At 48.1% G+C, this 27,348-nt stretch overlaps 4 protein-coding genes and 1 pseudogene across 8 annotated transcripts; 3 read left to right on the top strand and 2 right to left on the bottom strand.

Annotated features, from left to right (window-relative positions):
- Positions 1–7,901: 7,901 nt before the first annotated feature.
- Positions 7,902–9,102, top strand: LOC120696073. Its single transcript, XM_039979232.1, has one exon. The coding sequence runs from the start codon at positions 8,032–8,034 to the stop codon at positions 8,965–8,967; it is 936 nt and encodes a 311-aa protein (XP_039835166.1). The 5' UTR covers positions 7,902–8,031; the 3' UTR covers positions 8,968–9,102.
- Positions 9,103–13,867: 4,765 nt separating this feature from the next.
- On the top strand, positions 13,868–15,898 carry LOC120680463 (alpha-amylase isozyme 3B). Its single transcript, XM_039961958.1, has 2 exons — positions 13,868–15,302; positions 15,414–15,898. The coding sequence occupies exons 1-2, from the start codon at positions 14,352–14,354 to the stop codon at positions 15,693–15,695; spliced, it is 1,233 nt and encodes a 410-aa protein (XP_039817892.1). The 5' UTR covers positions 13,868–14,351; the 3' UTR covers positions 15,696–15,898.
- A 768-nt stretch (positions 15,899–16,666) lies between these two features.
- LOC120680499 lies at positions 16,667–27,339 on the bottom strand (annotated as a pseudogene).
- Positions 18,858–23,064, top strand: LOC120680471. Of its 4 annotated transcripts, none has more exons than XM_039961989.1 (9): positions 18,858–19,247; positions 20,345–20,522; positions 21,103–21,195; positions 21,376–21,520; positions 21,646–21,841; positions 21,956–22,063; positions 22,205–22,458; positions 22,568–22,676; positions 22,764–23,064. In XM_039961989.1, the coding sequence occupies exons 3-9, from the start codon at positions 21,153–21,155 to the stop codon at positions 22,872–22,874; spliced, it is 966 nt and encodes a 321-aa protein (XP_039817923.1). In that variant the 5' UTR covers positions 18,858–19,247; positions 20,345–20,522; positions 21,103–21,152; the 3' UTR covers positions 22,875–23,064. The 4 variants fall into 4 exon arrangements, with proteins under 4 accessions (XP_039817923.1, XP_039817917.1, XP_039817910.1 ...); XM_039961983.1 differs by lacking the exon at positions 18,858–19,247 and adding an exon at positions 19,340–19,510; XM_039961976.1 differs by lacking the exons at positions 18,858–19,247; positions 20,345–20,522 and adding an exon at positions 20,559–20,898 and having other exon boundaries at positions 21,673–21,841.
- LOC120680445 (protein FAR1-RELATED SEQUENCE 7-like) lies at positions 23,176–26,493 on the bottom strand. 2 transcript variants are annotated; one of them, XM_039961943.1, is made up of 7 exons: positions 26,227–26,493; positions 25,994–26,133; positions 25,652–25,913; positions 24,882–25,569; positions 24,295–24,752; positions 23,932–24,210; positions 23,176–23,838 (listed from the first exon to the last, which is right to left on the bottom strand). In XM_039961943.1, the coding sequence occupies exons 2-7, from the start codon at positions 26,110–26,112 to the stop codon at positions 23,350–23,352; spliced, it is 2,295 nt and encodes a 764-aa protein (XP_039817877.1). In that variant the 5' UTR covers positions 26,113–26,133; positions 26,227–26,493; the 3' UTR covers positions 23,176–23,349. The 2 variants fall into 2 exon arrangements, with proteins under 2 accessions (XP_039817877.1, XP_039817884.1); XM_039961950.1 differs by having other exon boundaries at positions 26,026–26,133.
- Positions 27,340–27,348: the final 9 nt, after the last annotated feature.

The raw sequence follows: 27,348 nt of genomic DNA, 5'->3' as shown, positions 1-27,348 counted from the left end.
ATTTGGCCAACCGCACGGGCTGGCCGCCTCTATAATTTCATTATCATTCGAAACCAAATAGTCCATGAGTGGCCAACTGCCAGAGCAGGCCATCGTGTGTACATGATGTAACAATTCTGAACCCACACAGGATTTTTCTATTTTTTGGGGCCGATCGCTGGGACCGACCTCTCTATTTCTATTACATCCCGTAGCATGTCAGGATGCATCTACTCTGTGAGGCCAGTGGATAAGACCAGCCTCAGTCCGTTTTTTGTCGCCTCGATCCGATCACAGTCTTCCAGGGCGATCCCTGAGATCAGCTCTTATCCATTTGCGTCCCAGGCATTCATATCTGCAAGCGAGACTTCGCTGGAATCGTCTGCATGGACCACTTCTACTTCATCGCCATCCCATTGGACCAGATACTGATGCATTGTGGAAGGGATGCAACAGTTGGCATGAATCCAATCCCTCCCAAGCAGTACTGTGTATGTACTCTTGCTGTTGACGATGAAGAACGATGTTGGCACAGTCTTGCGACCCACTTTCAGCTCCACGTTTAGGACCCCCATCGCCTCTGATGGCTGTCCATTGAAGCCATTAAGCATCACATTGGTCTTGATCAGATCGGCAGAAGAATGACCCAATCGGTGCAGCATAGAGTATGGCATCAGGTTGACTGCGGCACCAGTGTCGACCAACATCCTGTTCACAGGCTTACCATTGATGAAGCCCTTGAGATACAATCCCTTTAGGTGCTTGTAGTTCTTCTCCTTGGGCTTCTCAAAGATGATCGGCTGTGGGCCCAGATCCAGATGTGCGATGACCGATTCTTCCGGTTGGGGTGCCCGAAACTCCGACGGGAGCACGAACACCATGTTCACATCAGCCGATGGCTTCTCATCGGCTTTTGTCTGCTTGGGGCGCCACTATTTTCTGGGAGGGTGCCTTTCCTCTCTTCGCGGTCGCCTGACTTGCTCCGCGAGATCCGGACGCGCCTTTCTTAGCACGTCAAGGTACTTTGCTTCTGCCTCTTCCAGATTACGCAAGCGCTGCACTCTGCGCTTCTGTGACCGATTAAGCCCGTCAGGACACCACCGTGGGTGATGGTACCTGTCTTCTTCTTCTTCTTGCTCGGAATTGCCACTGGTTGGCCTCTTCATACGGTCATCATGACGTGTTCCGGGCCCTAAGCGCCGGAACACTGATGTCTTGTCCTGCTGGTGTCCTCGAGGCCTGCACTCCAAGCAATCATCTATAGTAGGCAATCGGCTCATGCCGGAATTCCAACAGTACCTGAAGAACGGGCAATGCCAGTGGTCGCGTATAGCCTGGCGTCTCCCCAATGTCCTTCCTGAGTGGTGCTCGTACTCGTCTTCTTCCGATTCGTATCGGCGGCGCAACTTGTACTGGTACTGGTATTTTTCCAGAAGCCGATTAGAAGCTAGAAGCTGATTACGGATGTGACGCACTTGTTCTTCAGTGACATGTTGCTGCTCTGGCTTGTCTTCATCCTGGGGCCGTTTGCCAGAAGTTGCCTCTTCCCTCTGCTTGTCATGGCGGCGCATGGGTCCCACCATGTTGACCTGGAACGCCAAATCCTGGCCCTTGAATCCGAAATCTGACAGCTCCACCACGTTAGCTTGTAGGAAGGGCTTGGTGTCAACCTTCATCGTGTGTTGAGCCAGGATTAATCGGCCTTGCTCGATAGCCGATTGAATCTGATGACGTAGCTCCTTGCATTCACCCGTGGAATAAGTGAACGAGTGGTGCCATTTGCAGTATAGTCTCCCCTGCAACTCATGTGCCGTTGGTAACTTGTGATTCTCTGGGAGCTTCAGCTGTTTTTCTTTGAGGAGCAGATCAAATATCTGCTCTGCCTTGGTCACGTCGAAGTCGAAGCCCTTCACAAGTCCCTGCTGTTTGACCCACTTGCACGGGACAGGGTTTGCCCCCCGGGTCCACTCTGCCACGGCTACTTCTTGCTCCTCGCCAGAATCATCAGATTCTTCTGCCTGTGCCATGTTTACATGGCACTTGAACTTGTCCTGGTACAGCTCAGGATGGTAATGTTCGTATGATGTAAGCTTTTGCACCAGGTGCGCCAAAGATGTGAACTCCAACTGAAAAGACGCATCCTTGATCGGCTTAGCGAGTCCCAGGACAGCCAGATCGACTGCCTCCTTTTCTGTGATGCGCGACGAGTAGCATCGGTTCTTGACTTCCCTGAAGCGCTGTATGTATTCCGACATAGTCTCTCCTCGCTTCTGCCTGACTTGGGCGAGGTCGGCAATTCCAGCTTCAGCAGCCTCCGAGTGGTACTGGGTATGAAATTGATCTTCAAGCTGCCTCCAAGTTCGAATTGAATCCGGAGCCAGCGATGCATACCATCCAAAAGCCGGGACTGTAAGAGATTGGCCGAAGAACCGGACCCTCAACGGATCCAACACTGAGATCATCCCAAGCTGCGTCAAGTATCGGCTCACGTGCTCGATGGAGCTAGCTCCTTCTGACCCGTTGAACTTGGTGAACTCAGGAAGCCGATACTTGGGTGGTAGTGGGATCAAGTCATAGTCACTTGGATACGGCTTGGAATAGCCGATCGCTTTCCTCTTGGGCAGGATGCCGAACTGGTCTCTCAGTATTGCACTGACCTGCTCCACACTAAGAACTCCTGGGGCCGATGGCTCAGCACTCGGCCCAGTAGCGTACTTTGCCAGCCACGCTTGTTTTTCTGCGTCTGCTCCAGAAGCTCCTGGGTTTACCATCTGCACCGCGCGTGTTGGATTGACGCTGTCAGGGATGTAAGCGCCCGTGTAGCCGTGCGGAATCTCCTTGGGTGGCTCGGTGAGGAACTGGCCTTCTCCAGGATCGCCGCCGATCTTGTGGACGACGTAGATCGGCGAATTTTGTGGTCTTGGAGCCGCAAATGAGAACGGCAATACCGGTCTAGAATGCAATGCAGCTTCCTCTGTGTGACTCCCCAGGGTTGGCCCCGATGGAGAGTACTGGTTCTTGATTATCTCCTGGATGACGCGATGCGCCATGCGCTCGAGTTCGTTCATCAGGCTCTGAGAGTGCCGATGAAGCGCATGGGCCACCATGTAGTTCATCTCCTGACACAGGGCTCTGGTGCGCTCTTCAGATGGTACAGACAGATCTACATTGTCAAGAGCGCCTTCTGGTGAGAACCCCTTCCACCTGATGCCATGGTTGCGGGTCTTCTCAAAAGAGCCGATGAGATCGGCTTCCAGCAGAGCTTTGATCTCATCATACTTCTTCTTGTGTTCAGGAGGGAGCTCTTCATATGTGACGGGCTTGGGAGCGAGTACTTGATCTTGAGCTCCAGTCATCGTTGCAATGGACGTTGTTGCCGAGAAGGGTCCCACCGAGCGTGCCAGAATGTGTCGTCAGTCGAAATCCACCGGCGAGCAGCGACAGGCAACACGAAGAGCCGGGAGGTTGCCGGGGCGCTGGCAGGCACTGCTCCCTCGTCGATGGCCCGCAATTCCGTCACGCGCCCGGAGAATGTATGGAAAGCCGGGCGTGCCACCTGACCTATACCCAATCAAGAGGGTGCGAACGTGCTCCAAACAGTTTCCTGCATACAAAGACACGTGTAAATGTAAGTCCGAGCCGTGGTCGGCTCCCCGGGACGACTCTTGCATCGACTTTAAAGAGCCGATCGAGTCCCGGTGTCAGATTGGATCTGTGTCTATCCGGATATTGATGAATAAAGCAAATAACTATAAAAATTGCTTTAATTAAACCTAATTAATCTAATCCACGATGGTAACAGCTTCACTGCTAGATCGGAACATCCTACACGTGACTAGGCCTAATGAACATAACAGACAGCTAAACCACAACCCAAAACAGAGGCCTAAGAACTAGCAAGAGCCGATTCTCGAAATAATCCCAATCAAGGCTAAGATAAAGCATCTATTACACCACCAGATCATCCAATCCGTTTACAAGGCCTAACCTAGCAGATATTACGCCAACTCTTAAGATAAGAGCAAATCATAACAGATCAGATCTACTAGACATAAAAGAAGCAGGGTGTTGCCTTTGTACAACTAATTCTATGCGACAAGAACTAGCATGAGATTGAAACGTGACTGCACAGAGACAACATGATATTCGTAGATGATAAGCAACGAAGCACAACAGATCTACTAAAAGCCATGCTACGAACATCTGGATAACTAGTACTACTCGCCATAAAAAACGCTTCAGTACGAGTAATACCAAGGTAAAAGCAAGAACAATACTGTCCTGATCGCTTCTAGCGATCAGGGCAGCATGACACTTACTTGGATGAAATCCTAGGATTAGGGGTGGCGATGTGCCGAGAGTTGTTATTTGCGAGACGTGATGACGCTCTCCTTTACGAATAACAAAGGATACATATTTATAGTCCGGAGACTTGGGAAACAATCTAAACTAATCTTGTCCTGATCGGACTCTATCTCTAATCTTAAACTAAATCTAAGGATACATGGCACATGTGGCCCAGATGCTCACGCAGGAGCCGATTTACAAGTCTTCTTAGTCTTCTGCTTTAAGCCCATCTTGCTTTCGGCTCATAAATTAATCCTGTTAATTTATGGCGATAACAGATTCAAGCACTGAAATTGTCTCAACATATGTTTTCACGTTGTATGAATGTCATAAATTGAGTTGTCTCATTCATCGACGTGGCGAGAAGCAATGGAAGATATAATGAGACCTAAAAGTTCCAAATTTATTTTGGAACATGGAATAAGTTTCTAATGGAGCCAAGATAGTAGGCTATAATGGGTCTACAAGATTGAAACGTGACTCCAGAGGGAACATGAAAAGTTGCTAAGCACGACTTATGGCAAAAAGTTTTGTGCAAAGAAAAGAATAAGTTATAATGAGACATTTTATTCAGTCTCATAAAATGATTCTTTTAGAATCATAATGCAATTAATGGCATACTGCTTTTAAATTGCATCAGATGGATGTTAGAGCAATATCTCCCGACGGAAATTTGCACAAGAAAGTATATACATGACATAACCAAATGGTTTTGTTGTGAAAAGAAAAAAATATTGCGATACCACTTGATGATATTAGATCATAGAATAGTAGTATCTAAAGTTTTATGAGAACAAATAAAAGTTGGGTTTTAAGTAAAGGTCAATGCAAAATGACAATGTGCAAATATGCAAAATTTAAAAGATGGGAAATCCTTTTCCTGAAAAGATTCAAAGAATGTTATTTTGACCTCTAGTTTTGATAAGAATAATCTCGGTAAAGAGTCATTCGCTCTAGGAAAGGAAATTCACCGGAATAAAAGAAAAAGGGGGTATCAGGACTATCGCAGAAAGCATATTAAGAAAAGAGTTCTAAAGATATATAGTATGCATGCGAGTAAGCCTATGCCTGTCCTATTGTCAAGGGTAATAGTTTTGGAATTTTCAGAATTCCAGGAACCGTTATATGATCGATTAAAAGAAAAAGGTTCCATGTGCTTCAACTGTTGGAAGCAAAATTAGTGCTCAAAAGAATTTACCTTGACATAGTGCAAGTATCCGGGACATTTTGGCAGAAGTCCAGTCCAGCAATAGATCACTGGAATGGAGTTATAGAATGTTTTGCAATTTTGCAAAATATTGTCAGCCTCATGCTAAGTAAGAAAGGAACATGTACTCTCAAAAGGATGTGAGTAAAAGGAATTAAGTTTTGGCGAGATGTTTAGTGAAGCCCACAATAGTAGCTAACACTCGCGCTTGGAGTTTTATTGTGGAAAAGCTCCAAAGCAAAATAGTTGTGATTCATGGGTTTTGTACCCAAAGTTTGGCATTATATGAGGCTACAGGACAGGCAAAATGGTTAAGAAAATCATTACCCGGAATTGATAATGATAGACAACAGTAATATACCATTCGAATGTTTTCACTCCTATGGCAACATGTTAAGTGTGCTGCCAAACATATTGACAATGGCTTATATGTTGCAAAGGAGAAAATCCAGAATCATATGAAATCATGGAGCACCAAAGTATCAAACAAATATTTGCGGATCCTCTTACCAAAAGGCCTACCGCCCAAGTCGACATGGGTTTTTACGGGAGGCCTATGATTTCTGGATTACCTAGGGCCCAAAGAAAGGTTAAGGTCTTGTTTCAATACAGAAAGGTGCATTGTGGCTGTTAATCTGATGGTAAGTGATAACTGTCATGACGAAGCACGCCCTACGTACCGATCTGCAATGAGATGAGGACCGAAAGCAAAGCAAGTAAAGAAAACTAAAGAGTTAAGTTCAAGTTGAGAAGTTTAAAAGTGTAAGGTGAGATCAAGGGGGAGAATGTTAGTATTGATCTCCACCAGTTGGCCCAACGGCGAACTGGGCCCTTGACTCGTGTCCTGATCGGGGACACCCAGCCCAATAGATGGCTGGTGGGCCCCCGTCGTGCAGTGCCATATATAGAGGAGGTGGGGACTGCGGCATAGGTCACGAGGTTCGTCGCCGCCACAGTGTCCCACCGTCCTAACCCTAACCCGATCTCGAGAGGGGGGCTGTCAGCGACGGGAAGCACCACTGTGCCGCGCCATCGCCTCCACCGGCTCGCCGTCGACTACATGGCCGCCTCTACACCGCCGCGATGTACCTCTGCAACCTCGCCATCCGCGACTCCGGCGTTTCCTCAATGGCGGATGGCCGCAGCAACAGGTATATCATCCTAGTCTAGAAAGTTACCCACTCGATCGACCACTAGTCGATCCAAAGAAAGTCTAACAGGCCTGAGCTTAAGGCCCGCCATGGCCGCCGCTGCCATGGCCTCCGAGCTCGAGCAAGGGACGGAGCTCGAGGAGGAGCTGGGACACGCGACCGCCGCGTCGGATTTCGAGCAGCTGGGGAGGAGGGGCCCGGCCGGAGGAGGAGCAGATCCGGTCGCCGAGATCCGCCCGCGCGCCTGGCGATGGGAGCCCGCCGCCATGCTCCTCCGCCATGCGCGCCCGCCGCCGTGCTCCTCCACTGCTGCGCGCCCGCCGCCTTGCCGCACGCGCAGCCGTCTTGCGAGCCCACTGCCCCGCCGCGCCCGCAGTCGTGCCCCGCGCGCGCCACCGCCCCGGTGGTGGCCGGAGCTCAGGCGGCAGCAGCTTAGTGGGGAAGAAAAAGAGAGGACGGCAGAGGAAAAGGAGAGGGAGAGGAAGATGACAGGTGGGGCCAAGGGCAAATAAGACTTTTTACCTCTTCTCCCAGCCGAAAATAATTAGTTTATTTGCAGTGGTGTGTTGCGGACCAAAGAACTCTTTTGCAATGTGTTGCAGACAAATTTAACTTTGATGATGTGTTGCATACAAAACCCCACTTTCGCAATGTCCCACGGACAAATTTCCCTAAATTTTAACAAGGAACAATCAACAGATTCACCTTATCTCAGTTAACAAGTCCAATTAGGACAATATTACTTTCAGGGGATTTGAGGATTCCTGCTGGCGTCCAATCATAATCCTCATTTGGCAATGGAAATGTACTGAGACAAATTCAGAAGGTCGGCAGAGCATAGTGTGTGCTGCTTAGTGGGCACACTACAAGATGAGCCTGCTGCCAGGTTGCCAGGTTGGGTAAGCTGTAGGCTTGGGATTTTGAGAAAGCTGGCCTCCTTGCATCTTCTGATGCTCTGTCAGTTGGGTATGAATAAAGTCTCGTGGACATGTTTAAGATTGAAGTACGTAACTTCCATACCTTTCATGACAAAAGATACAGGTCTCTGATCTTAGCTCTCACCGTTCATACAATCATTCAGTGTTGTGCACTGTCGTATAAGCAACTCCTTGGCATCATTGTCAGTTACTCAACGTCCCTCTCTCCGGCCATCTATCGCCTCGACCAACCCCTCCCGCCCCTGCGTACACGTCCACCTTTTAAGCCTCGCAAAAGTTGGCCATCATCATCGATCGATCGCGAGGCGAGCACCCCAAGAAAACATCAAGCAAAGCCATTGATCCGAGACCAGTTCCAGTTCCAGTGGCAACCAACCACCGGCGCGCAGAGGGGGGAGGCGATCGAGCCATGGGCGGCACGCCGCGCAGCAGCATTGGCCACATCCTGCCCGGCGCCGGCTTCTTGGCGGTCGGCCTGTGGCACCTGTTCAGCCACATCAGGCTCTTCTCCCTGCGCCCGGACGCGTACGTCGCGCCGGTCTGGTTCCCCGCGCCGCGCTTCCGCCACCTCGAGCTCATCCTCGTCATCGCCGGCAGCGCCGTCGAGTTCGCCATGGAGATGTTCGTCGGCCACTCCACCTTCCTGCCGTTCGACGCCGACGGCTCCATCCCGTCGGACCGCCTGCACAACCACGAGCACGCCATCATCTGCCTCGCGCTCCTCGTCTACGCGGCCTCGGCGCTGCACCTCGACCGCGTCCGGGCGCGGCGCCGCGACGCGCTCTCCCTGCTCCTCGTCGCCGCCGTCTTCGCGCAGGAGCTGCTCGTGTTCCACTTCCACTCCACCGACCACGCCGGCCTCGAGGGGCAGTTCCACCGGCTCCTGCAGCTCGTCGTCGCCGCGTGCCTCGCCACGGCGCTCCTGGGCGTCGCCTTCCCGCGGAGCTTCGCGGTGAGCCTGGTCCGGTCGGCGTGCATCGCGTTCCACGGCGTGTGGCTCATGGTCATCGGCGCCATGGTGTGGGTGCCGAGCCGTGTGCCCAGGGGTTGCTCCCTCGTTCGGGAGGACGGCCGCGACACCGTGCGCTGCCACAGCGAGGCCAGCCTGCATCGCGCCAAGGCCCTCGCCAACCTGCAGTTCGGGTGGTACCTGACCTTCATGACGGTGTTCGTCGTCGCCCTATACCTGTACGTGTGCAGGAGGTATCCTGCGGAGGCAGCGTACGTGCGGGTGCCGGAAGCCGGCGAAGAGGAGGACCACCTGGCCGTGGGGCGCAAGTGCGGGGCGGTGCGCTGCGGCGACGATGTCCGCCATGGATTCACCCCGTTGGAGATGGAGGTGTAACTGGCCAATTGTAGAACATGTTCCTGCACTGTACGGTAGCTTTGCATGTGCCATGGATTCATTGATCTCTTCGTCCGTATGTACAACGTAGCCGAAAGTTAAAGTTTATACATGTGCATTGTGGTTTTTTCCTAATCACTAGACATTGTGCGTGTTTTTTTCCCAACGTTCATACCCATATCTTCTTTTTGTTTCCTTTTTGCTAGGGTTTATATCCTATCTATCTTCGTTGTGTCCAACTAGCCTATCAACTCGTGCACCCCCACGACTTAATTAAATTAATATAAAAATAAGGTTTATAGCTAATAATTATAATTACCTAGCCCACACCCTCTTGTATCTATTAAATACTCTAACACATACTCTAAAATACATATTTATTATTATTTAGTTGCAATAGATTTCACTTTGCATCACACCTACATGTGTGTTTAATATATATTTAGTTAAACTATTTGTTTGTAAATTGTTATTCTTATCTTTTCCATCATACATGAGTACATAGTGACATACAGTAGTATTTTTAACAACATAAATAATATATTAATGACAAAAATAATAAATTAGAATTTTATATCGATGCACTTTAATATTTTTAATGATTATATAATTTAGATTCAGATATAGGTTACTTTAAATTTTAATAATGGCATAATTAGATTATTTCCATGCACATTTAGGGAGTTATTTGCATTATTTTCATAATGGTATATGTGGATAATTTATACAAAGATTAGGGGATTATTTTAGATTTTTTGTAATTGTAGAGGTGGGTAATTTATGTACATGTTTAGCTGGTACTTTAGTCTATTGTTATAATGGTAGAGGTGTATAATTTATTAGTAAAAATAACAGATCCAATGACTACTATTAATAGAGTTGTTGGATGTTTCCTAGGTGGCTTCATGTGGAGGCTTAAAAAGGAGTCTCCAATTAGTAGTAGTAAGATATAACAGGCATGAGGGACCGAAAAGGCGACCAGAGGGGGGTGAATGGGAGCCGATTGAAATTTTTCTCAACTCGGAAATACGGCTTAATATCCCAAGTATGCACCCAACCCTAACGTCCTAGGTGAAGTGCGGAGTAGCCATAGAGAAGCTACACCGACACAAAAATAACCTTAGGAAAAGCGAGACAAAATACGGAATCAAGCACGCAGAAGCAGCGATAGAGAACGCACAGTACAACTCACCGGTTGATCCGACGTACGGATTTGAACAACGTCGGTTCAATCAATGAGACAGAGCCGGCAGCAGAGAAAAGCGAGCACCGGTTGATCCGACGTAGAGAGTAACAAAGCATTGGTTCAACCGGCGATACTACGCCGGATGATCCGATAAAATCGTTCACGAGCGCCGGTGTAGTTGTCCAGAGGAACACAAAAACGAGATGTGCTGAGCACCGGTTAAACCGATGTTGACGAACTTCTATACGCCAGTGCAACGAGCGAAACAGCACGCAGGGATTGCTGGTGAAGCTTCACCGGTTGAACCGATGCATGTGGAACCAATGCACCGGTGCAACCAAGCAGAAAGGCCAAAAACTCTAAAAGCCAAAACTTCTACTCACCGGTTGATCCGACGATCTTGATCTCAAGCGTTGGTTCAACCGGCGATACCGAAAAACCTAGCCCGAGCAGAACTGGAGTTTCACAGCCCGCGCCTTTTGGAAAACTTGACGATTGGAGGATCAAAACAAGTCCAAAGGGGATCAAATTTTCCAGACATGATCACAAAGACCTTGTGAACATACCCACCAAAAGAATCGACGAATCACTCCATGGTTTGGGAGGAATCGAGGAATTCCCGAGCAAGAACGGGGTTTTCTCAAAAACGCAAGAACGTCAATTCGAGGGAGCTCGTGAATCATAGTGATCTTGTACTAATAAAAGTGGTTTGGATCCATCACAAAGAGCTCGGAAAGCCACCAAAATCTCGTGCTCCAAAACTCATCAAACCAAAAACGAAAGTCATCACACGAGAGGAAAACGACCCATTAAATTTGACACAAGATCGAAACCCCGGAGGGCACAAGGAGGATAGGGCCTCCTTTCCCAATCAAATTCAACACAAGGTCTCAATAAGACATGGTTCAAATCCTACCCTAGAGAAGAGAGGGAGGAAGAACAGAGAGAGAGGGAGGAGGCGCACGGAGGAGAGATCTCCAGAAAAGAAAAGCGCTCACACCTTGCTACTGCCCTCCTCTCCCTTTTAATCTCCTAACCTCACTGGCTAAAGACTAAACTACCCCTAAGAGCTGAAATTAAACTAGAAGGCCCGTAGGGGCAAAACCGGAAAAAGATATAAGGACTCATCCGACGGCTAAGGTTCTTTCTTCGAGTCGAAGTCTTCTCCGCGATGCCGCCGTGGGGATGAGGATCCGGTCCGCGGTTTTTGGAGGGTCCGCGAAACCCGGGTAGGTGGCCGGTTTTGAGAAAACCGCCAAAACTCCACGGGCAGAAAGATTCCCGCCTCCACACCGTGGCCCTGGACGCCGTTCCCGCCCCGGCCTTCTGACGGCCCTAGACGCCGCCCGACGCCCGTCACCTCCTCGCCCACAGTGAGGCCCTAGACGCCGTCGACGCCCGTTCCTCCGCCAGTCCCGAGACTGATGCCCGTGCCTCCACGACTTGGCGTCTTCAACCGCCGTCCGCCAACTTGGTTTTGTGGCGCAAACCAAGAAACCCGCCATCCACCGGTGCTTGTGCCCTCGATCCAGGAGTAGACGCCACAGCTGCCGCCCGGCCCGAGCTCCGGTCCCGGCTGCCCTTCACCGCCGTCCACCGCACGGTCCATCGGCCACAGCACCTCCACGGCAGCTCTCCGTCGACACTCGACGCCCGTGTACCTGCAACCAAAGACCAAGCACACGATCACACCGTACGGTTGACAATTCACTCATCACAGCCAGGAGAAGGTACTCAACATTCCTCAAGGCAGCTCTCCAATTCATTTAAAAAATAATAACAATTGTATTGGCCGGAATACTTGTAAGCAAGCTGGGCCGTTTCACCAATGCATTCATTTTAACATCAATAAACATTCGAATTTTGACCCTACGAGTTTTTTTTTTTGAGAAACCAGGCTTATATTCATATATATTTCATAAGGTTTACATTCCAAATCTTGCAAAAAAAAATCTTGATGAAAATAAGAATTACAACACAGTCTTTGCAAGATCTTCCTCCCAGTCGTCTTTGTCGCTGGCGGTCGGAGCACCATGAAGCTTGAAGCCGACCTCCTTCCCGACGATTGAGCACAAATTTTTGTTGGCACCAAGAGCAGCATGTCAAAAGAATCAACATACTTTGTGACCGCTGAACGCCCAGGCCGAAGAAGATGGCCGCCAGCCATCTCATCGCCGGAGTACCAGGAATCTGGCGCCTCAATAGTCACCAGGAACTCCAGCTCATCGGACGGAAGCACAACCCAAAGGGGAATGAAACCAAAACAGGTAGGACACAAAATCCAACCCAGTTTCTCCATGAGTTGGTAAACATATCTCCCTAAACCGTCGCCGATGGCAACACCGACGAGGATGAGAGAGGGACGAAGAACCCTAACTAGATCCAAACCATCAGGAACTCCAGATCCAGCAAGGTCATACCTCAGCAACCCTTCACTGGTACCAAAGATCGCACCAGTGAGGCGGAGAAGGAGCTGAAGAAGCTTATTCCGGTGTTGCAGCATCGCCTCCACCGAACAAACACTGCGTAGGCCTAAACTAACCTTATTAGGTAGAACTATGCACAACGGCCACCTCAATCCCCGTTCCCCATCCTCTCTTATGCCGATCCGGCCACCGGAGCGGAAGGAGAACGGCGGAAATCGGCGCCGGAAAGCGGTCGCCTGGTGTTCGCCTCCGCGCAACTGTAGCAGTGGAAAAAGCGAGAAGAAGCTGATGTATCCCCATCTAGGCATTTTGACCCGACGAGTGCATGATGAGTTTCAGTTGGATAGTAATTTAGGCCCAAAATAGATATCAGGCTGATTTGGTCCGAGCACTAAATGGGCCAAGCTCGCCTTTTTCTCATTAGACTCGCCCGTGTGAACGGCCGCTTCCTCTGCCTCCCTCGTGCTGCTAGGGTACAAAGGAGCAATGGCGAGCAGCAACTGCAACCAATGCAAGCCTCTTCTCCTATCGGAGTATCGGACTGGTCAGTTTCCAGGCGCGGAGAGAATCGTTTACCCACAGTGCTCACATATGCTCAACCTGGATTTAATGTTTTAGCAGCACTTGGTTATTTTTTAATTCTACCCCCTCTAGTCTTCATATTGCATGCCATTTTGGTAGCCCAAAACAAACTAATAAAACTACTTTTCATTTTGTTTGTCAAAAATCATCATATTGCTTGGAGGTAGTATAATCTTCCACATTGGTCGTGCACAATGCGCGATCCAATCGACGATCAAACAGCCGAAGCAACAATAGACGTCCTCTGCAGCAAACTCACTCGAGCCATGACGAAAGAGAGCCACCTAAGGTCCCTACGGCGGAATTGTCGGCTGGGGCTGGCGGCACCCCCGCGGCCGGGGTTCGAATCCCACCTGGTTCGAATTTTTGGTTCGCGGGGTAAAAAATCCCTCTCGCTGTGCTCGCCGCAAGATATGACCATTGTGGGCATGGGCCAGGGTTTGGGGGGTTTCTCGGCCGGGTGAGGTCGACCGAGTGTCACTGCCTCTTAATAAAATATGGGTGGGGTCCGTTTCATCACAACCCCCCCCCCCCCCCCCCCCCCCCCCCCGCCCCCGAGTTTTTTTTATGACGAAAGAGAGCCAAACGAACAAGCCGAGCCAAACAATGCAAAAAGGGCGTCCCTCAACGGATCACCCATACTCGTTCGCCGCGTCCCGGCGCTGCGGTGCACACGCGACGCGACCCCCATTTTTGGTCTCTTTTTGGTTATGCATGTTGCTCGATTTGCTCATTCAATCAGGCGACTTTTTATCCCATTTTGAATGCGCCACGATGGCAGCTGCTCTTTTGCCATCAACGACATGCCGTTGCTCTCGTTTGAAGCACCGGAGCTTATCCGCCACAGCAATTTGCCGGAGCCAAGCGGCCGCCGGATGGAACCTATAAATTCCCAAGCACGGGCATGGTGCTCCACACACAGGCAAGCACAAGCCTCTCTTGCAGTGCATCTTGGCAGCACACCAGCAAAGCACGGGAGAGCGAGAGGTCGAGGTGCAGGCGAGCGGATGACGAAGCACTCGGCTGCTATGTGCAGCCTCCTCGTGCTCGTGTTGCTCGGCTTGGGATCCCAGCTGGTCCAGTCCCAGGTCCTCTTCCAGGTATGCATCCTCTGACCACTCTTCCAGCAACTCTGCTGCGTCTCCTACTTGCGCCATCATGTGCTTCAAGCAGAGCTCTGAAGTTGAACGATGCTGATGCAGGGGTTCAACTGGGAGTCGTGGAAGAAGCAGGGTGGGTGGTACAACTACCTCCGGGGCCAGGTCGATGACATCGCCGCGACGGGGGCCACGCTCGTCTGGCTCCCGCCGCCGTCGCACTCGGTGGCGCCGCAGGGGTACATGCCCGGCCGCCTCTACGACCTGGACGCGTCCAAGTACGGCACCCACGCCGACCTCAAGTCGCTCATCGCCGCCTTCCACGCCAAGGGCGTCCAGTGCGTCGCCGACATCGTCATCAACCACCGCTGCGCCGACTACAAGGACAGCCGCGGGATCTACTGCGTCTTCGAGGGCGGCACGCCGGACGGCCGCCTCGACTGGGGCCCCGACATGATCTGCAGCGACGACACCCAGTACTCCAACGGCCGCGGCCACCGCGACACCGGGGCGGACTTCGGCGCCGCGCCCGACATCGACCACCTCAACCCGCGCATCCAGCAGGAGCTCTCCGACTGGCTTAACTGGCTCAAGTCCGACCTCGGCTTCGACGGCTGGCGCCTCGACTTCGCCAAGGGCTACTCCGCCGCCGTCGCTAAGGTGTACGTCGACAACACCGCGCCCACCTTCGTCGTCGCCGAGATATGGAGCTCGCTGCAGTACGACGGCAATGGAGAACCGTCCAGCAACCAGGACAGAGATCGTCAGGAGCTGGTGAATTGGGCGCAATCTGTGGGCGGCCCTGCCGCGGCGTTTGACTTCACCACCAAGGGGGTGCTGCAGTCTGCCGTCCAGGGCGAGCTGTGGCGGCTCAAGGATGGCAACGGCAAGGCTCCCGGCATGATCGGCTGGCTGCCGGAGAAGGCGGTCACCTTCGTCGACAACCATGACACCGGCTCCACCCAGAACTCATGGCCTTTCCCCTCCGACAAGGTCGTGCAAGGCTACGCCTACATCCTCACGCACCCAGGGACTCCCTGCATCGTAAGTCCTCAACTACACCGGCTCACCATTGCCATGCCCACCACCTATCTTAATCACATAAGCTTTGATCCAATAAACTGATGCTATGTCACTGCTTCTATGCACATTCAGTTCTACGACCACGTTTTCGATTGGAACCTGAAGCAGGAGATCAGCGTCCTGTCAGCGGTGAGGTCAAGAAACGGGATCCACCCCGGGAGCAAGCTGGACATCCTTGCCGCTGATGGGGATCTCTACGTTGCCAAGATCGACGACAAGGTTATCGTGAAGATCGGGTCGCGGTACGATGTCGGGAACCTGATCCCCTCAGACTTCCATCCTGTTGCCCATGGCAACAATTACTGCGTTTGGGAGAGGTCTGGTCTAAGAGTTCCAGCAGGACGACACCACTAGACCTGACCGAACCTCTAAAGATATTCTTTCTCAGGTCTATCTGAGCCTGAAGAAATTTGAATCGGATTGAGTAAAATAACCCGAATTTTATTGTACTAAGCTTCTTTCAGCAAATTATTGAAAGAAGATCATGGTGTTTGGATGTATTATGTTGATCAGGGAATTTTTGTAACTTCTCTTGAAATGAGGAAACAAAGATGGTTCTTGTGAAGCAACTATTTTTGAGGTTGAGGGCCTGCTTGGTTTCCATATGGTTATATGGGAGGTTCGGGTCTGTTGTGAAACACTAGCCTATCAACTCATGCTCCCACACAGACTAATTAGAATTAATATAAAAATAAGACTTATAGCTAATAATTATAATTATATATTTTACGCTCTCTTTCATCTATTAAATATTCTAAAACATACTCTAAAATACATATTTATCATTATCTAATTGCAATAGATTTCAATTTGTATCACAACTCCATCTATGTTTTATATATATTTATTTGTACCATTTGTTTGTGAACTTGTATTCTTATATCTTCCATTACACTTGTACGGGTAGTTTGCATGTGCCATGAATTCATTGATCTCTTCGTCCGTATGTACAATGTAGCTGAAAGACAAGGTTTATATATGTGTATTGTGTTAAAATAGCCATTCCTGAATATTCATTCCCTGAACTATCCAGATCGGCCCAACTTCGTCCATTCGCAGACGTGGCACACCACGTTGGCTCTCCTCATCCTGCATAAACATAGGGCTTATTCACTAGACGAATTTATTAAGCCTAATTAATTAATGATTATCATATAGCATCACATGAGCTAATTATGAATTAATTAGATTTAATAGATTTGTCTCGTGAAAAAGTCTAGGGTTATGGAATTTGTTTTATTAGTAGTCTATGTTTAGTACTTCTAATTAATATGAAATAAACAGACCCAAAGACGGTAAACTGCTGAAATAAACCCTTCATTGATCATAGCGATATGCCTCTGGGAAAGAAGGTTACTGTGGTGCAGCTTTCCGCCCCAACCAATGGCCGCCGGGTACCTTCGCCCTTGGGTGTTGTGTTGAATTCTCCAGACAGGGCATAGATCAGAACAGAAACAAGGATGGCCGTGTCGTGTCTAGGGGACTAGTGCTTTAAATGGATCTACACTTGTTGCTGTTCTTTTCAAAAAAACACTTGTTGCCGCACACTGTAATCCGACAGGTACAGGAGGAAATCTCGCACGGACTGATCGTTCACCTCATCACTTCCGAGCACTTGTGCGAGCTCCTGGACTTTTGCCCCCAACTCGTGGCCTTCCTCCTCCACCATCACCCTCCTCAGAGCAGCTGCGACGTCTTCAGCCGAGAACGAGCCGTCCTCCTCATCGCGCGCCACCTCGACGGCGATCTTCTTCTCCACCAGATGCCTGGCGTTGAGGCCCTGGTCAAACAGAAGCGGCAGCAGCACCAGCCTGACGCCGCGCGCGAGGCCCTCCGCGACAGAGTTCAGGCCGGCGTGCGTCAAGAACCCCCCGACGGATCCGTGAGCCAGGAGCCTGACCTGAGGCACCCAGCCGCGGCAAACGAGTCCCCGGCCGTTGACCCGCTCCTCGAAGCCTTCCGGCAACCCGCCGGCGCCGCCGTCTCCGGTGTCGGAGTCGGCCGGCGCCCTGTGCGCCCAGAGGAACGGCATGCCGGAGGCCTCCAGGCCGAGCGCTATGGCCAGCTGCTGCGGGCCTGTCAGCTTCGCTTCGCTGCCGAAGGCCACGTACACGACGGAGCGCGGCGCCTGTGCGTCCAGCCACTTGAACGCTGCCTCGTGGCCGCCGGCGTCCTGTGTCGGCGGCGGAGGGAACAGCCCAAGCGGGACCACCCGCTTCTGGTAGAGCTCGCCGAGCAGCTGCAGCCACTCCGGCTCGAACTCCCTGCTGCTCCGGACGCCCACGATCTGGCTCTCCTCAACAGACTTGGCGATCCGGTAGTCCTCCGACACCTCGGAGCCATCCGGGATCATGCCCTGCTTGAACATCGCGCGGAGCTCGTGGGCGCGGTACGCGACGGTGGTCGGGAACGGCACGTAGCCGGGGACCGCCGTGAAGTGCTCCAGCTTTGTCTTGGCGTGCGCCCCGAGGCCCATGAGCGCGACGCGGTTACTGTGAGCACAGCGGCCCGTCCCCGCCCCCCCCCCCCCCCCCCCCCCCCGAAAGTGGACCGAGGGGACCGGTGCCCACCCAGTGTGCGGACCGCTAGATATACTCCAAGATTCGCGAACGGCACATAACGAAGGAATGAATATCGAATGAGACAAATCATACCGGAATCCAATCGCGCCATCGCGTGTTTTAGCAATCGATCCGACAAGCGGTCACCGGGGCCTCCCCCCGTGGGCCTTCAACCGTGAGCCTTCCCCTTCCCTTGTTAGCAACATCACAAGGTAATATTATAAGGTATTATTAACATTCATGATTGCAAACATCACAAAGTAATATTTTTAAAGTGTTCAACTTGTTAGCAACATCACAAGATAATATTAACATTCATGAGTGCAAACGTATATGAACCAGTAATTATTTTTTTTCTAGCATTTTTTTTCTCACCATACAATTTGTGCTTTATAAGTCATATAGTTTTTTTAGTTCAAAACTTGTCATATAACTTTTTAGTAAGTTATGTACGATGACATAAATTATATACATAAGGTTTCAGACAATTCGCGCATCAAAAGTTGCGTATCACAAGTTATGCATCATAAGTTCCACAAGTTATGAATCATAAGTCCTGCATCACAAGTTGTGCATCATAAGCCTGCATCATAAGTTGCGTATCACAAGTTATGCATTATAAGTTATACAATTTAGAAACGAGTTATACAGGCATAAGTTATGAACGCATGGCATCAAACTCAGGTTCACGTCATAAAGTTATATGTAAAAGTTGTATGTATCGTAAAATTATGATACAAATTTATCTCTTAGAAGATGTGTGTAAAAAGTTATACGTAAAAATTGTATTAAGACATTATAATTTTTTAGAAAAAATAATGTGGGCAAAAAACCTTTCCAAAAAAGGAAATAACGTTCCTGTCTGAAATCGCGCGCTGCCACCACTCCTAGCGCGCGCGCTAATTAGCTTGACCCCAAATCATAACAATGGTGGTGAGTGTGATTTGGGCGAATCCGTTCACACGAAGCCATTACGCGTTCACACCCAAGTACTACTCTTGACCAGAAGTCCTCTCGTCTCCGTTCACACCAAGCTCTATCTAACTCTGTCGGCGGCTACGATGGCCACCCCTTAGATCTTTCTCTCGCCGCCCTCGCAGAAGCACGCCGGATACAGATGGCGAGCACAAGTACAGGCAGAAGCTCCTCCCGCTCGAGCACTTGTGGAGGCCGCGGCGCCGACAGAGATCGAGGTACGTCTTGATCCCCTGTTGCTTATCGGGAGGGGCCTATGGACTACGAACCAGCCGTCTATTGCAAGTACTAAAGAGGAAAATCGCCGAGATGGATTTCCTGGTGCATTCAGATCCCTGACAGGAGGTACTATGCATACATGCGACGCCGGGTAGGTGCTTTTGCATCCTCTAGTACACTTGAAATTGAAATTTTCGTTGAGGGGATCTGTTCAATTTGGATCTCGCAACTGCAGGTGGGGGGGGGGGGGGGGGGCGATTTCTGGCAATGGCATGATAATAACAGCACAACCCCATTTGTCAAGCAGCTGCTGATTGATTTAAGCGACAGGGTTTTGGAGTTTGGCAAAAAAGGAGAATGCAGAACTGAGAGATTCCATATCTGACGCACGAGCCCAAATGGAACAACATATAGGTGAAAAAGATTTCGTTTTGAAGAAAATGGTTGATGAGACAGTACTGGCACATAAGGAGGGCGAGATCGTAGCATTAAGTACAAAGTGCAGAAATCAGAGAAGCAAAGACAAATACTACTGTTAGCTACAACTAGCTTTGTTTGTATTTTGCTTGCAATGATGTTTAGCTAGAAAACCCAGTACCGTATGAAGCTTGGTTTAGTGCACTGAATGCTCAAATATATTCGTAGCAGTTGAAAAGCAGCCATAAAAAACTGATTGTAAGATAATATGACAATGAAAATGGTTTAGTGCACTGAATGCTCAAATATGCACTGAATGTAAGATAATATGACAATGAAAATGGTATGTCTATGTTCAGTCTAGCAGTTGAAAAGCAGCCATAAAAAACTGATTGCCCTCCAATGAGTGTGATCCGTGGAATAATCTCTGGAATTGAATAGGTATAATTGATCCGAGAGCAATCGTGGGAGATCCCCCCCTTAGCTATTATTAACAAATCCAACAGTCAGCTGTGATAAAAAAGCCAATTAGTGAGCAGTCATAACCTTGAGATAGGGCTAGCAGGCTAATTGTGAACCTCATGGTTTGACATGAGGTTAAGCACAGAACTGCTGTAGTATGGATTAAAAAAAATGAACTTCTGGGACTGTAAAAGTCCACAATTATATGCTAGTATTTCCTTGCAAAATAATAGAATCCAGGTAGTGTTTGACATATGTACTGAAGAGCATGGCCCGAAGAAAAGTACTGACCAAGTCGTATATAAATTGAACTGCCATCAGCTGCAGCAACAAAAATATAAAAATGACTGACCATATTACTTGTTGCAGGTCACCAACATCTTATATTGTCATACTATTTAAATGAGAAGGCTTTAAAATCTGCTGGTTATTGCTCCTGACGAACTACCTGTGACGTTTTGGGAAACTACAGCGTGAACGCGAATAATTTATCCTTGCAGGGCAGTGAGTATACAACTCTTTGTTCATGAGCACATCATTGTACCCGGTAAGTTCAGAGCTCTGCATCGTTTTCTAGTCTTACTATGGATATTTAAATTGTGTCACAACAGCTTTGCCGTCATTATAAAAATCATTGAGATTTTGTCGAAACAGTAACTAAGATAACTCGATAATGTAGTACCAATTTTGGGCGCAGATGCCGACTGGAATATTCTTGTATTCGTACGAGCTCCATGAAAAACAGCATTGTCGCTGAGTACCTGATATGCTTAGAACAGAAAATTATATTTCGTTTGTAAAAAAAAACATTATAGCGCACAGTGAAACTGAACAATTTGTTGATGCACCTGCATCAACAGCGAACGCTGCAAGTTCTGTCCGTTTTGATAAAACTCCACATAGTGCAGAAAATCATTCATATGGTACACACTGAACATTCTGCTCACTATCTCTTGTATGGTAAATGATTGATTAGCTATTTCATAATTAACAATAAATAATACACACTATTCAGCCAACCTATAAACAATCAGCCACGTCATAAAAAAGAAAATGATGCGAAAGGTTAGACATGAATATGAGCTCCTCTGTTAATTTAACACGAAGTAATTATGTTTTTAATGCAGGCGTGATTTATGGGAAAGATCTGAAGCGACGGCATCCGTTTAACGAACAAATGCCCATTTTTGATGTTACCCCTGACACAAGTACATGTAGAGGTAACCACACTTACCTGAATTTTTGAATAGAACCATGTCTTTCCATTGGCATATTTAATGATATTGCGCCAAAAGAACAACGAACTTGTCACTTAACTGATTCAAGTTTGAGCACAAACGTGGTGAAAACTAATTAGTGCAAGAAACGGAAATTAATATCACGGTTTTTGCCAATTATAGGGATTGTTGACCTACAAATGATGACCACAAACAAGAATTCTCCGTTTGACCTCCGCTTCTGGGACAGCCTTTACACTACATTAACAATGGCTCAAGTAACGGAGATGTGCCATACAGCTCTACAGTCTACAAATCAAAAAGAAAGGTACATATTCGCGTTAAAAAATAAGCAATGTTTTGTTACAAAGTGCTGGTGACGAATTAATGCAATTCATTTTACCACACTGAAAAGTAGCTATATTGTGTCACTTGTGCATTAAAAAAAAACAGTGTCCGGGTATCAATTGACAATCCAAGCATGATCCGATTAACCGGCAAGGACATAGCAGCTGTTTTCTGCCACGATTCACATATGCAGGAAGACATTATGACTGCAATAATGTGTGCTTTTAATGAGTTTGATAGCACACTAGATTCTTATTCACCTCATCGTACATGGCGCTCGTTCCTGCCTGCCTTGAGCCTGGTAAGTAATTTCAGTTATTATCCCAGAATTTATACATTTTACCGAAAAAAATGAAGAGCTATAGCACAGCTTAGTAACAATTTATTTTTCCCTAAATTTCGGTGAAACTGAAAGGAGGCAGAAATGGAAAGACCTTCAGCTTGTGCCATGGAGGTACCAACAAATTGGAAAGAGTGTGTTCAAAGAATGAGACACAATATCCCTGATCCACTGACTGCTATGGTTAGCCACTCTCGCCCTATGTGTACTCAATTACTCTTTCCAATCATAGTTTGTGACTAATGGTTGAGAATAAATAAGACCGCATTTGTTGTGAACTCCTTCTTTTGATAACCTATATTGCACTCACAAAATGGCACACAGGTATTCCTCCCAATCCTGATAAAAGACAATTGGCACTGCTTTGCATTCAACATGAAAAGTAAACATATCCACATTCAAATGCCACACTGTACATCAGGAAATGATGTTATCGAGGAGGACAGTGTGAAGCAAATAGGTATCATACTCCTCGACGAGCTGATTGACATAATAAATGATGCCAGTGTGACGAAAACGGCAAAAGTGGCAGAATGGACATTCAAATTTGACCGTATCGAAACTTTACAAGCCCTTAGGTTTGCTCCTTATCTTGTTTGTAGCAAAACAAAATCCATGAAAAAAAAGGCTTGAAGCATATTTGTACTTTTCATCACCCAAAAAATTAAATTGACTTGTACACTACAGAGGCAATGGATTTGCAGCCTGCTTATATGCTCTGCTGTTCGACGGAACAATTTTCCGCAACGATGTGTTCTCAGAGCTGAATTCAAGAACAACTGATCAGTCTAAACAGGTGAGTATGAATGTAATGATTAAACACAGTCATTTCAATTTGAACTTTTCGAAAAATAATATATCAATCAAACATTTCGAATTGTAGGAAATCAGCAACGTCGCCGTGGGTTGTGCAAGTAAAGCAGCTATGTTTTCGCTACTTTTGGATAGACAAGAAAACCCAGTAAAGCTCAGTGACCTGCTACAACTACTATAACATGCTTCTACCTGATGCATGATATGTACCACTTAGAACCCGTATTACTTGCAATGCGGCTTGTAGTTAACAACTAGAGAAACTGCTCTACTTTCTGCAATCCTCCGTATGTATGTTAAAAGTGTATCTTTATGAATACATCGCATCTGTACTATTATTATGGTAAAAAAAATAACACTATCATGAGGAACGTGCGCCTTGTATCGACGCGCAACTCCCCTGTAGCAGTAATCCAATACATGAAATGTAATTTTAACTACGTAGACAAATACTTTAAGTAAAATACGAACAATGTCAACCATTATAAATCTGAAAACACAAATCACTGACACGCATTAATGAAAAGTCTCAACCATAGTTCTGCAGTACCGCTTCCATAATCCAATCCACTTAATAATACAATAAGTCATATATCTAGTTGAAGCACGACACACGTGGGGGGTGTGTGTCTGGGGGGGGAGAAAACATTCCATTTTCAGTGCATCTTAGGAAACTTTGAAATTGGTCCTTCTTCATCCAATGGATCTACGATTCCCCTCTTCTTGGCTTTTTTTACTCCATATCTACTGCTTTCAGCAAGGTATGAATTCATACATGTATTAGCTGGTCTCCCACCCTTAGAAATACGAGCCGGAAGCATAGATGGTAGTGTATTATTATTTTCTCTTACTGTGCTATACCGATCACCACTTAGCTTTCGTTCCATCGTTTCCTTCGCTGCAGACCCATGGCCTAAAGCTCTCATTGCTCCTAAGAAGACATCATCTGGGAGAGATACTGTGCTATTTGCCAACTGAAATACTGTTTCGAGCAGCAACTTCTTCCTCATTTTATCGGTCTCATCAAACATCGGGCCTGCCTTCTTCCTCAATTCATTCCTTGCAAAGTCCCTCGATGCAGCCTTTGTCCATCTATGCATAATGTTGCCTGGCGGAATCTCATACTGGTCTAGAGAAACAAGAACCTAATTGGAAAAAAAAACCATTAGCACTCTGAAAACACGTAATACATACAAAAAGTGCACCCGAATACCAATTGTAATATGCAAGAGCAGTACCTTAAGGGAGTGACGGCATACCATACCCATGTGCTCAAAAAGTCCGCAACTACAATTTATTATGCTGCCAACATCAAAATAAACTACATATTCCTTCCTCTCATCTTTATTTATATCCTTTGAGTGCATCACAACAAACCTATTCCCATTGGTACGACTCAAGATTACACAGTCCATGGATTTGTACAATACATAACAAAACCTCTCATATATAGCCCGAGTGTATATCTCCTGTGCATGTCTTTCAATAGGGACCCCCAACCGCAACTTATTGGTTATCTGTAACAAGTCATACATGGCCATCAAATTACCAAATAAAAATTAACATCAAAGTATAAATATTGCATATAGATGTGTAGATACCTGTTTTGTTCTGTGTATCTGCTTGCCTTCATCATCAGTTCTTGTTGTTAGCAATTCATTGAACTTAGCAACAAACTGGTGCATTGGAGCTTCACGTTGTATAACTTGTTTCAACATGTGATTAGCACTTTCACTTCGTTGCGTACTAGTCATTCCAGCACAAAACACATCCATGAAGTACGGCTTTGCCCACATCCTTCTGTAGTAGAACAATCTCTTCATGAACTCGTTGTCCCGTAGATTATATTTCCTTGTTAAGCTCACCCACTTCAATTCAAAATCATCTTTACATGTCTCGTCTGTGATCAGCTTGTTGAATTCTTTCTTGAAACCACTGTACTTCGAGTACGCATTTCCTAGCTTTTGCTTTGCTTTTTTTAACACGTGCCATCTACACCACCGATGTCGTGTGTGCTTCAAGGTTGTCCGTATAGCTCTGGCCATAGCTGCAGACTGATCTGTATTATCACAAAAAGAACATCCCCCAAAAAATGTAAGGTAAACCTAAAAAAATGAAGACATACGAATAGTACTCCACTAGATTAATGGAAAAAACAAGACAACCCATAACGACCAAGCTACTGTACCTGTTAATATTGTTCTAGGATATTTGCCTCCCATAATGCTCACAAATGTGCTGAAAGCCCACTCAAAATCCGATGCACTTTCTGTAGTCAACAGCACACCTCCAAATATCACAGATTGGAAATGATTGTTAACTCCTACAAACAGACCAAAAGGCAGTTTGTAAAGGTTTGTCATGTAAGTGGTGTCAAAAGTTATAGCATCCCCGAACTGTTCATAGTCACTCTTATTTTTTCCCATGCACCACAACATGGACTGTAGCCTCCCTTCTGCATCAACTCTGAATTTTACTGACATTTCAGGATCTGCATCCTTCATCTGCTGTAGTAAGTCAAGTGTCTTACCCAAATCATTTCTCATATTTTCCTGTGACAACTTGGTACAAACATTTCTTACTGTCTCTTTTCTTAACGCTGCAGGTTCACCACTCCCACCCACTCCAAGAATAGAGCACACACGTCCAATGCTCACATTGTTATTCCTTAGTCTCCTTATAAAATCCTTTGTTAATGCATCTATTTGGCTGTGAGAATTCCACTGCTTATTCTCAGCGTAACTCTCTGACAAGTCATGGTTATGTTCCTGCACAAATCTGCTGATATACCAACCATGATCTTGAGTCCGCAACAACCTTATCATAGCTGGGCAGCCTCTGCGACATGTTTTCCTGCTTCCTGCTGCGCTTTGGCCCTAAATTTCAGGAACACATTGTATGTTTATCCCGTAAAACAAAATATCCTTTACAACAACGTACATGATACTACTTTCTCACATGGCATGAGCAAACCAGATCTTGCCTCGTCCGATAGTTGTTTGAATTTTTCCTGCTTCTTCCATACCGAATCCCAAAACCAATCTCCCATGAATACAAGTTGTAGAAGTCCTTTGCCTCCTCACAGCTGTTGAAAGAAGCACCTAGGACAGGCTCAAAGACAGGTTTATTACTCCTCCCTTGTGCTCCTCGCAATGCTCTACTTACTGCACTTTCTTCCCAAGGTGCCATTCTCGCATCTGGCCCACTTATTGCCCGCCTACTGCAAAAGCATCAGCAAAAATGAATTCCTATCATCTCCCCATTCCAGCAATCTACTGTCTGAGCTTAAAAATACCATACATAATATTCGGTTTAGGCGATCTTTCTATTACGGAGGCATTCACGACCAACTCTTGGTCCCGCAGCTCATTCTCATCACTGCGAGGGTGCGGCAACCAAATCTGCGCTGCCTCTCCCATGTATCCGAATTCCGGCTTGATCTACAGAAGCGTATCTCTGAATGGATAAAGCAACCCACAGCAGAACATGCCAACTTAAGTCGGTAAAAAAGCAAGACTGTAAAATCTTCATACCTCTTCTCGTAGATGGCAATATTCCTGGCAGATGATCAGCTCCCCTCTTCTACCTTCTCCACAACAATGCCGCCGCTTCCCTTCTGGCGCTCTCGCTCCCGTTAAACCCCTAAATATCCCCTAATATCAAACAGATAGAAGCCATTTCTCCCTCATACTGCTCTCGAAATTTCTCGAAGCGAGCATATCCATGAAACCAGAAGTCTACCAGTTCCCACTAGGAAACCCGAAGTTCCACCACCCGGACCCCGCCCCCGCCAACCTCCACCCCCCCCCCCCCACCCCACCCCACCCCCCCCCCTTCCCCCCCCCCCCCCCCCCCCCCCCGGCGGCTGCCCCTGCTTTGACTTTTGAGGAGACCACCTGAAGCTTATGCTTAAAATTACCGTTTCCAGCTAGGCAATCAAAGAATGTGAGGGCACGAATCTTGATGTGCTAGGATTAATCGTAACCGTTGGCTCCCGCGTGGGCACGGGCCGCTGTGCGCATCAGAACGTTTGCGCCCATCGAGCGTCGCCGGGGGCCCGAGGAAGCCGAGCGCCGCGGCGCCGAACATGCTCAGGAACGCGCACGGCACGCCGTGCCTCGCCGCGGCCGCGGGCGCCCAATACGCCGCGTAGTCGATGAGGACCCAGTCGGGCCTCGTGGGCGCCCGCAGGATGTCCTAGAGCTTGGCGGAGAACGCGGCGTCGAAGGCCCGGCGCAGGCACGGGCGCAGGTCGTCGGAGGGGAGGTCGATGGTCGCCTCGGCGTCCTCCGGCAGGCGCTCGACGCGCGGCAGCGGGACGTCCACGACGCGGACAAGGCCATCGAGATCCGGAGGGATGGCGATGAGCCGGCGGGTGTTTCTCGGCGCGGAGAGGAGGGTTACCCGGTGGCCTTGCAGAGCTATGCGCCTCGCGAGCTCCGCGAAGGGGAGGATGTGGCCGAAGGCCAGCCATGGCACCATCACGAAGTGCATGCTGGCGCTGCTGGTGTCCATGGCAACGAAAAGCAGAGGTTTTTTCAAGAAGATTGTGGGATATGGTTTCTGCTTTCTTCGATCTGCAAGCGTACAGATGCCTAGACTTCGATTTGAGGAATGGAAGCGGAGTTTACTCGAGAAGTTCGAAGTGTTTCGTG

The sequence above is a fragment of the Panicum virgatum genome, chromosome 2K (assembly GCF_016808335.1).
Source record: "Panicum virgatum strain AP13 chromosome 2K, P.virgatum_v5, whole genome shotgun sequence".
Classification (NCBI taxonomy): Eukaryota; Viridiplantae; Streptophyta; class Magnoliopsida; order Poales; family Poaceae; genus Panicum; species Panicum virgatum.
Note: the sequence above shows the minus strand (reverse complement) of the source record. Positions and strands in the feature narration are given on the sequence as shown.

What these genes read in the sequence shown, in the direction of transcription:
- LOC120680471 (XM_039961969.1), top strand. Translation starts at nt 20,742, where the DNA reads ATGCTTAGAACAGAAAATTATATTTCGTTTGTAAAAAAAAACATTATA. An exon ending in GAAACTTTACAAGCCCTTAG is followed by an intron (nt 22,459 to 22,567) that starts GTTTGCTCCTTA and finishes TGTACACTACAG; the next exon opens with AGGCAATGGATTTGCAGCCT. An exon ending in CAACTGATCAGTCTAAACAG is followed by an intron (nt 22,677 to 22,763) that starts GTGAGTATGAAT and finishes TTCGAATTGTAG; the next exon opens with GAAATCAGCAACGTCGCCGT.
- LOC120680445 (XM_039961943.1), bottom strand. Translation starts at nt 26,112, where the DNA reads ATGGGAGAGGCAGCGCAGATTTGGTTGCCGCACCCTCGCAGTGATGAG. An exon ending in TCGCCTAAACCGAATATTAT is followed by an intron (nt 25,914 to 25,993) that starts GTATGGTATTTT and finishes ATGCTTTTGCAG; the next exon opens with TAGGCGGGCAATAAGTGGGC. An exon ending in AGATACACAGAACAAAACAG is followed by an intron (nt 24,211 to 24,294) that starts GTATCTACACAT and finishes GACTTGTTACAG; the next exon opens with ATAACCAATAAGTTGCGGTT.
- LOC120680463 (XM_039961958.1), top strand. Translation starts at nt 14,352, where the DNA reads ATGCTGATGCAGGGGTTCAACTGGGAGTCGTGGAAGAAGCAGGGTGGG. An exon ending in ACCCAGGGACTCCCTGCATC is followed by an intron (nt 15,303 to 15,413) that starts GTAAGTCCTCAA and finishes ATGCACATTCAG; the next exon opens with TTCTACGACCACGTTTTCGA.
- LOC120696073 (XM_039979232.1), top strand. Translation starts at nt 8,032, where the DNA reads ATGGGCGGCACGCCGCGCAGCAGCATTGGCCACATCCTGCCCGGCGCC.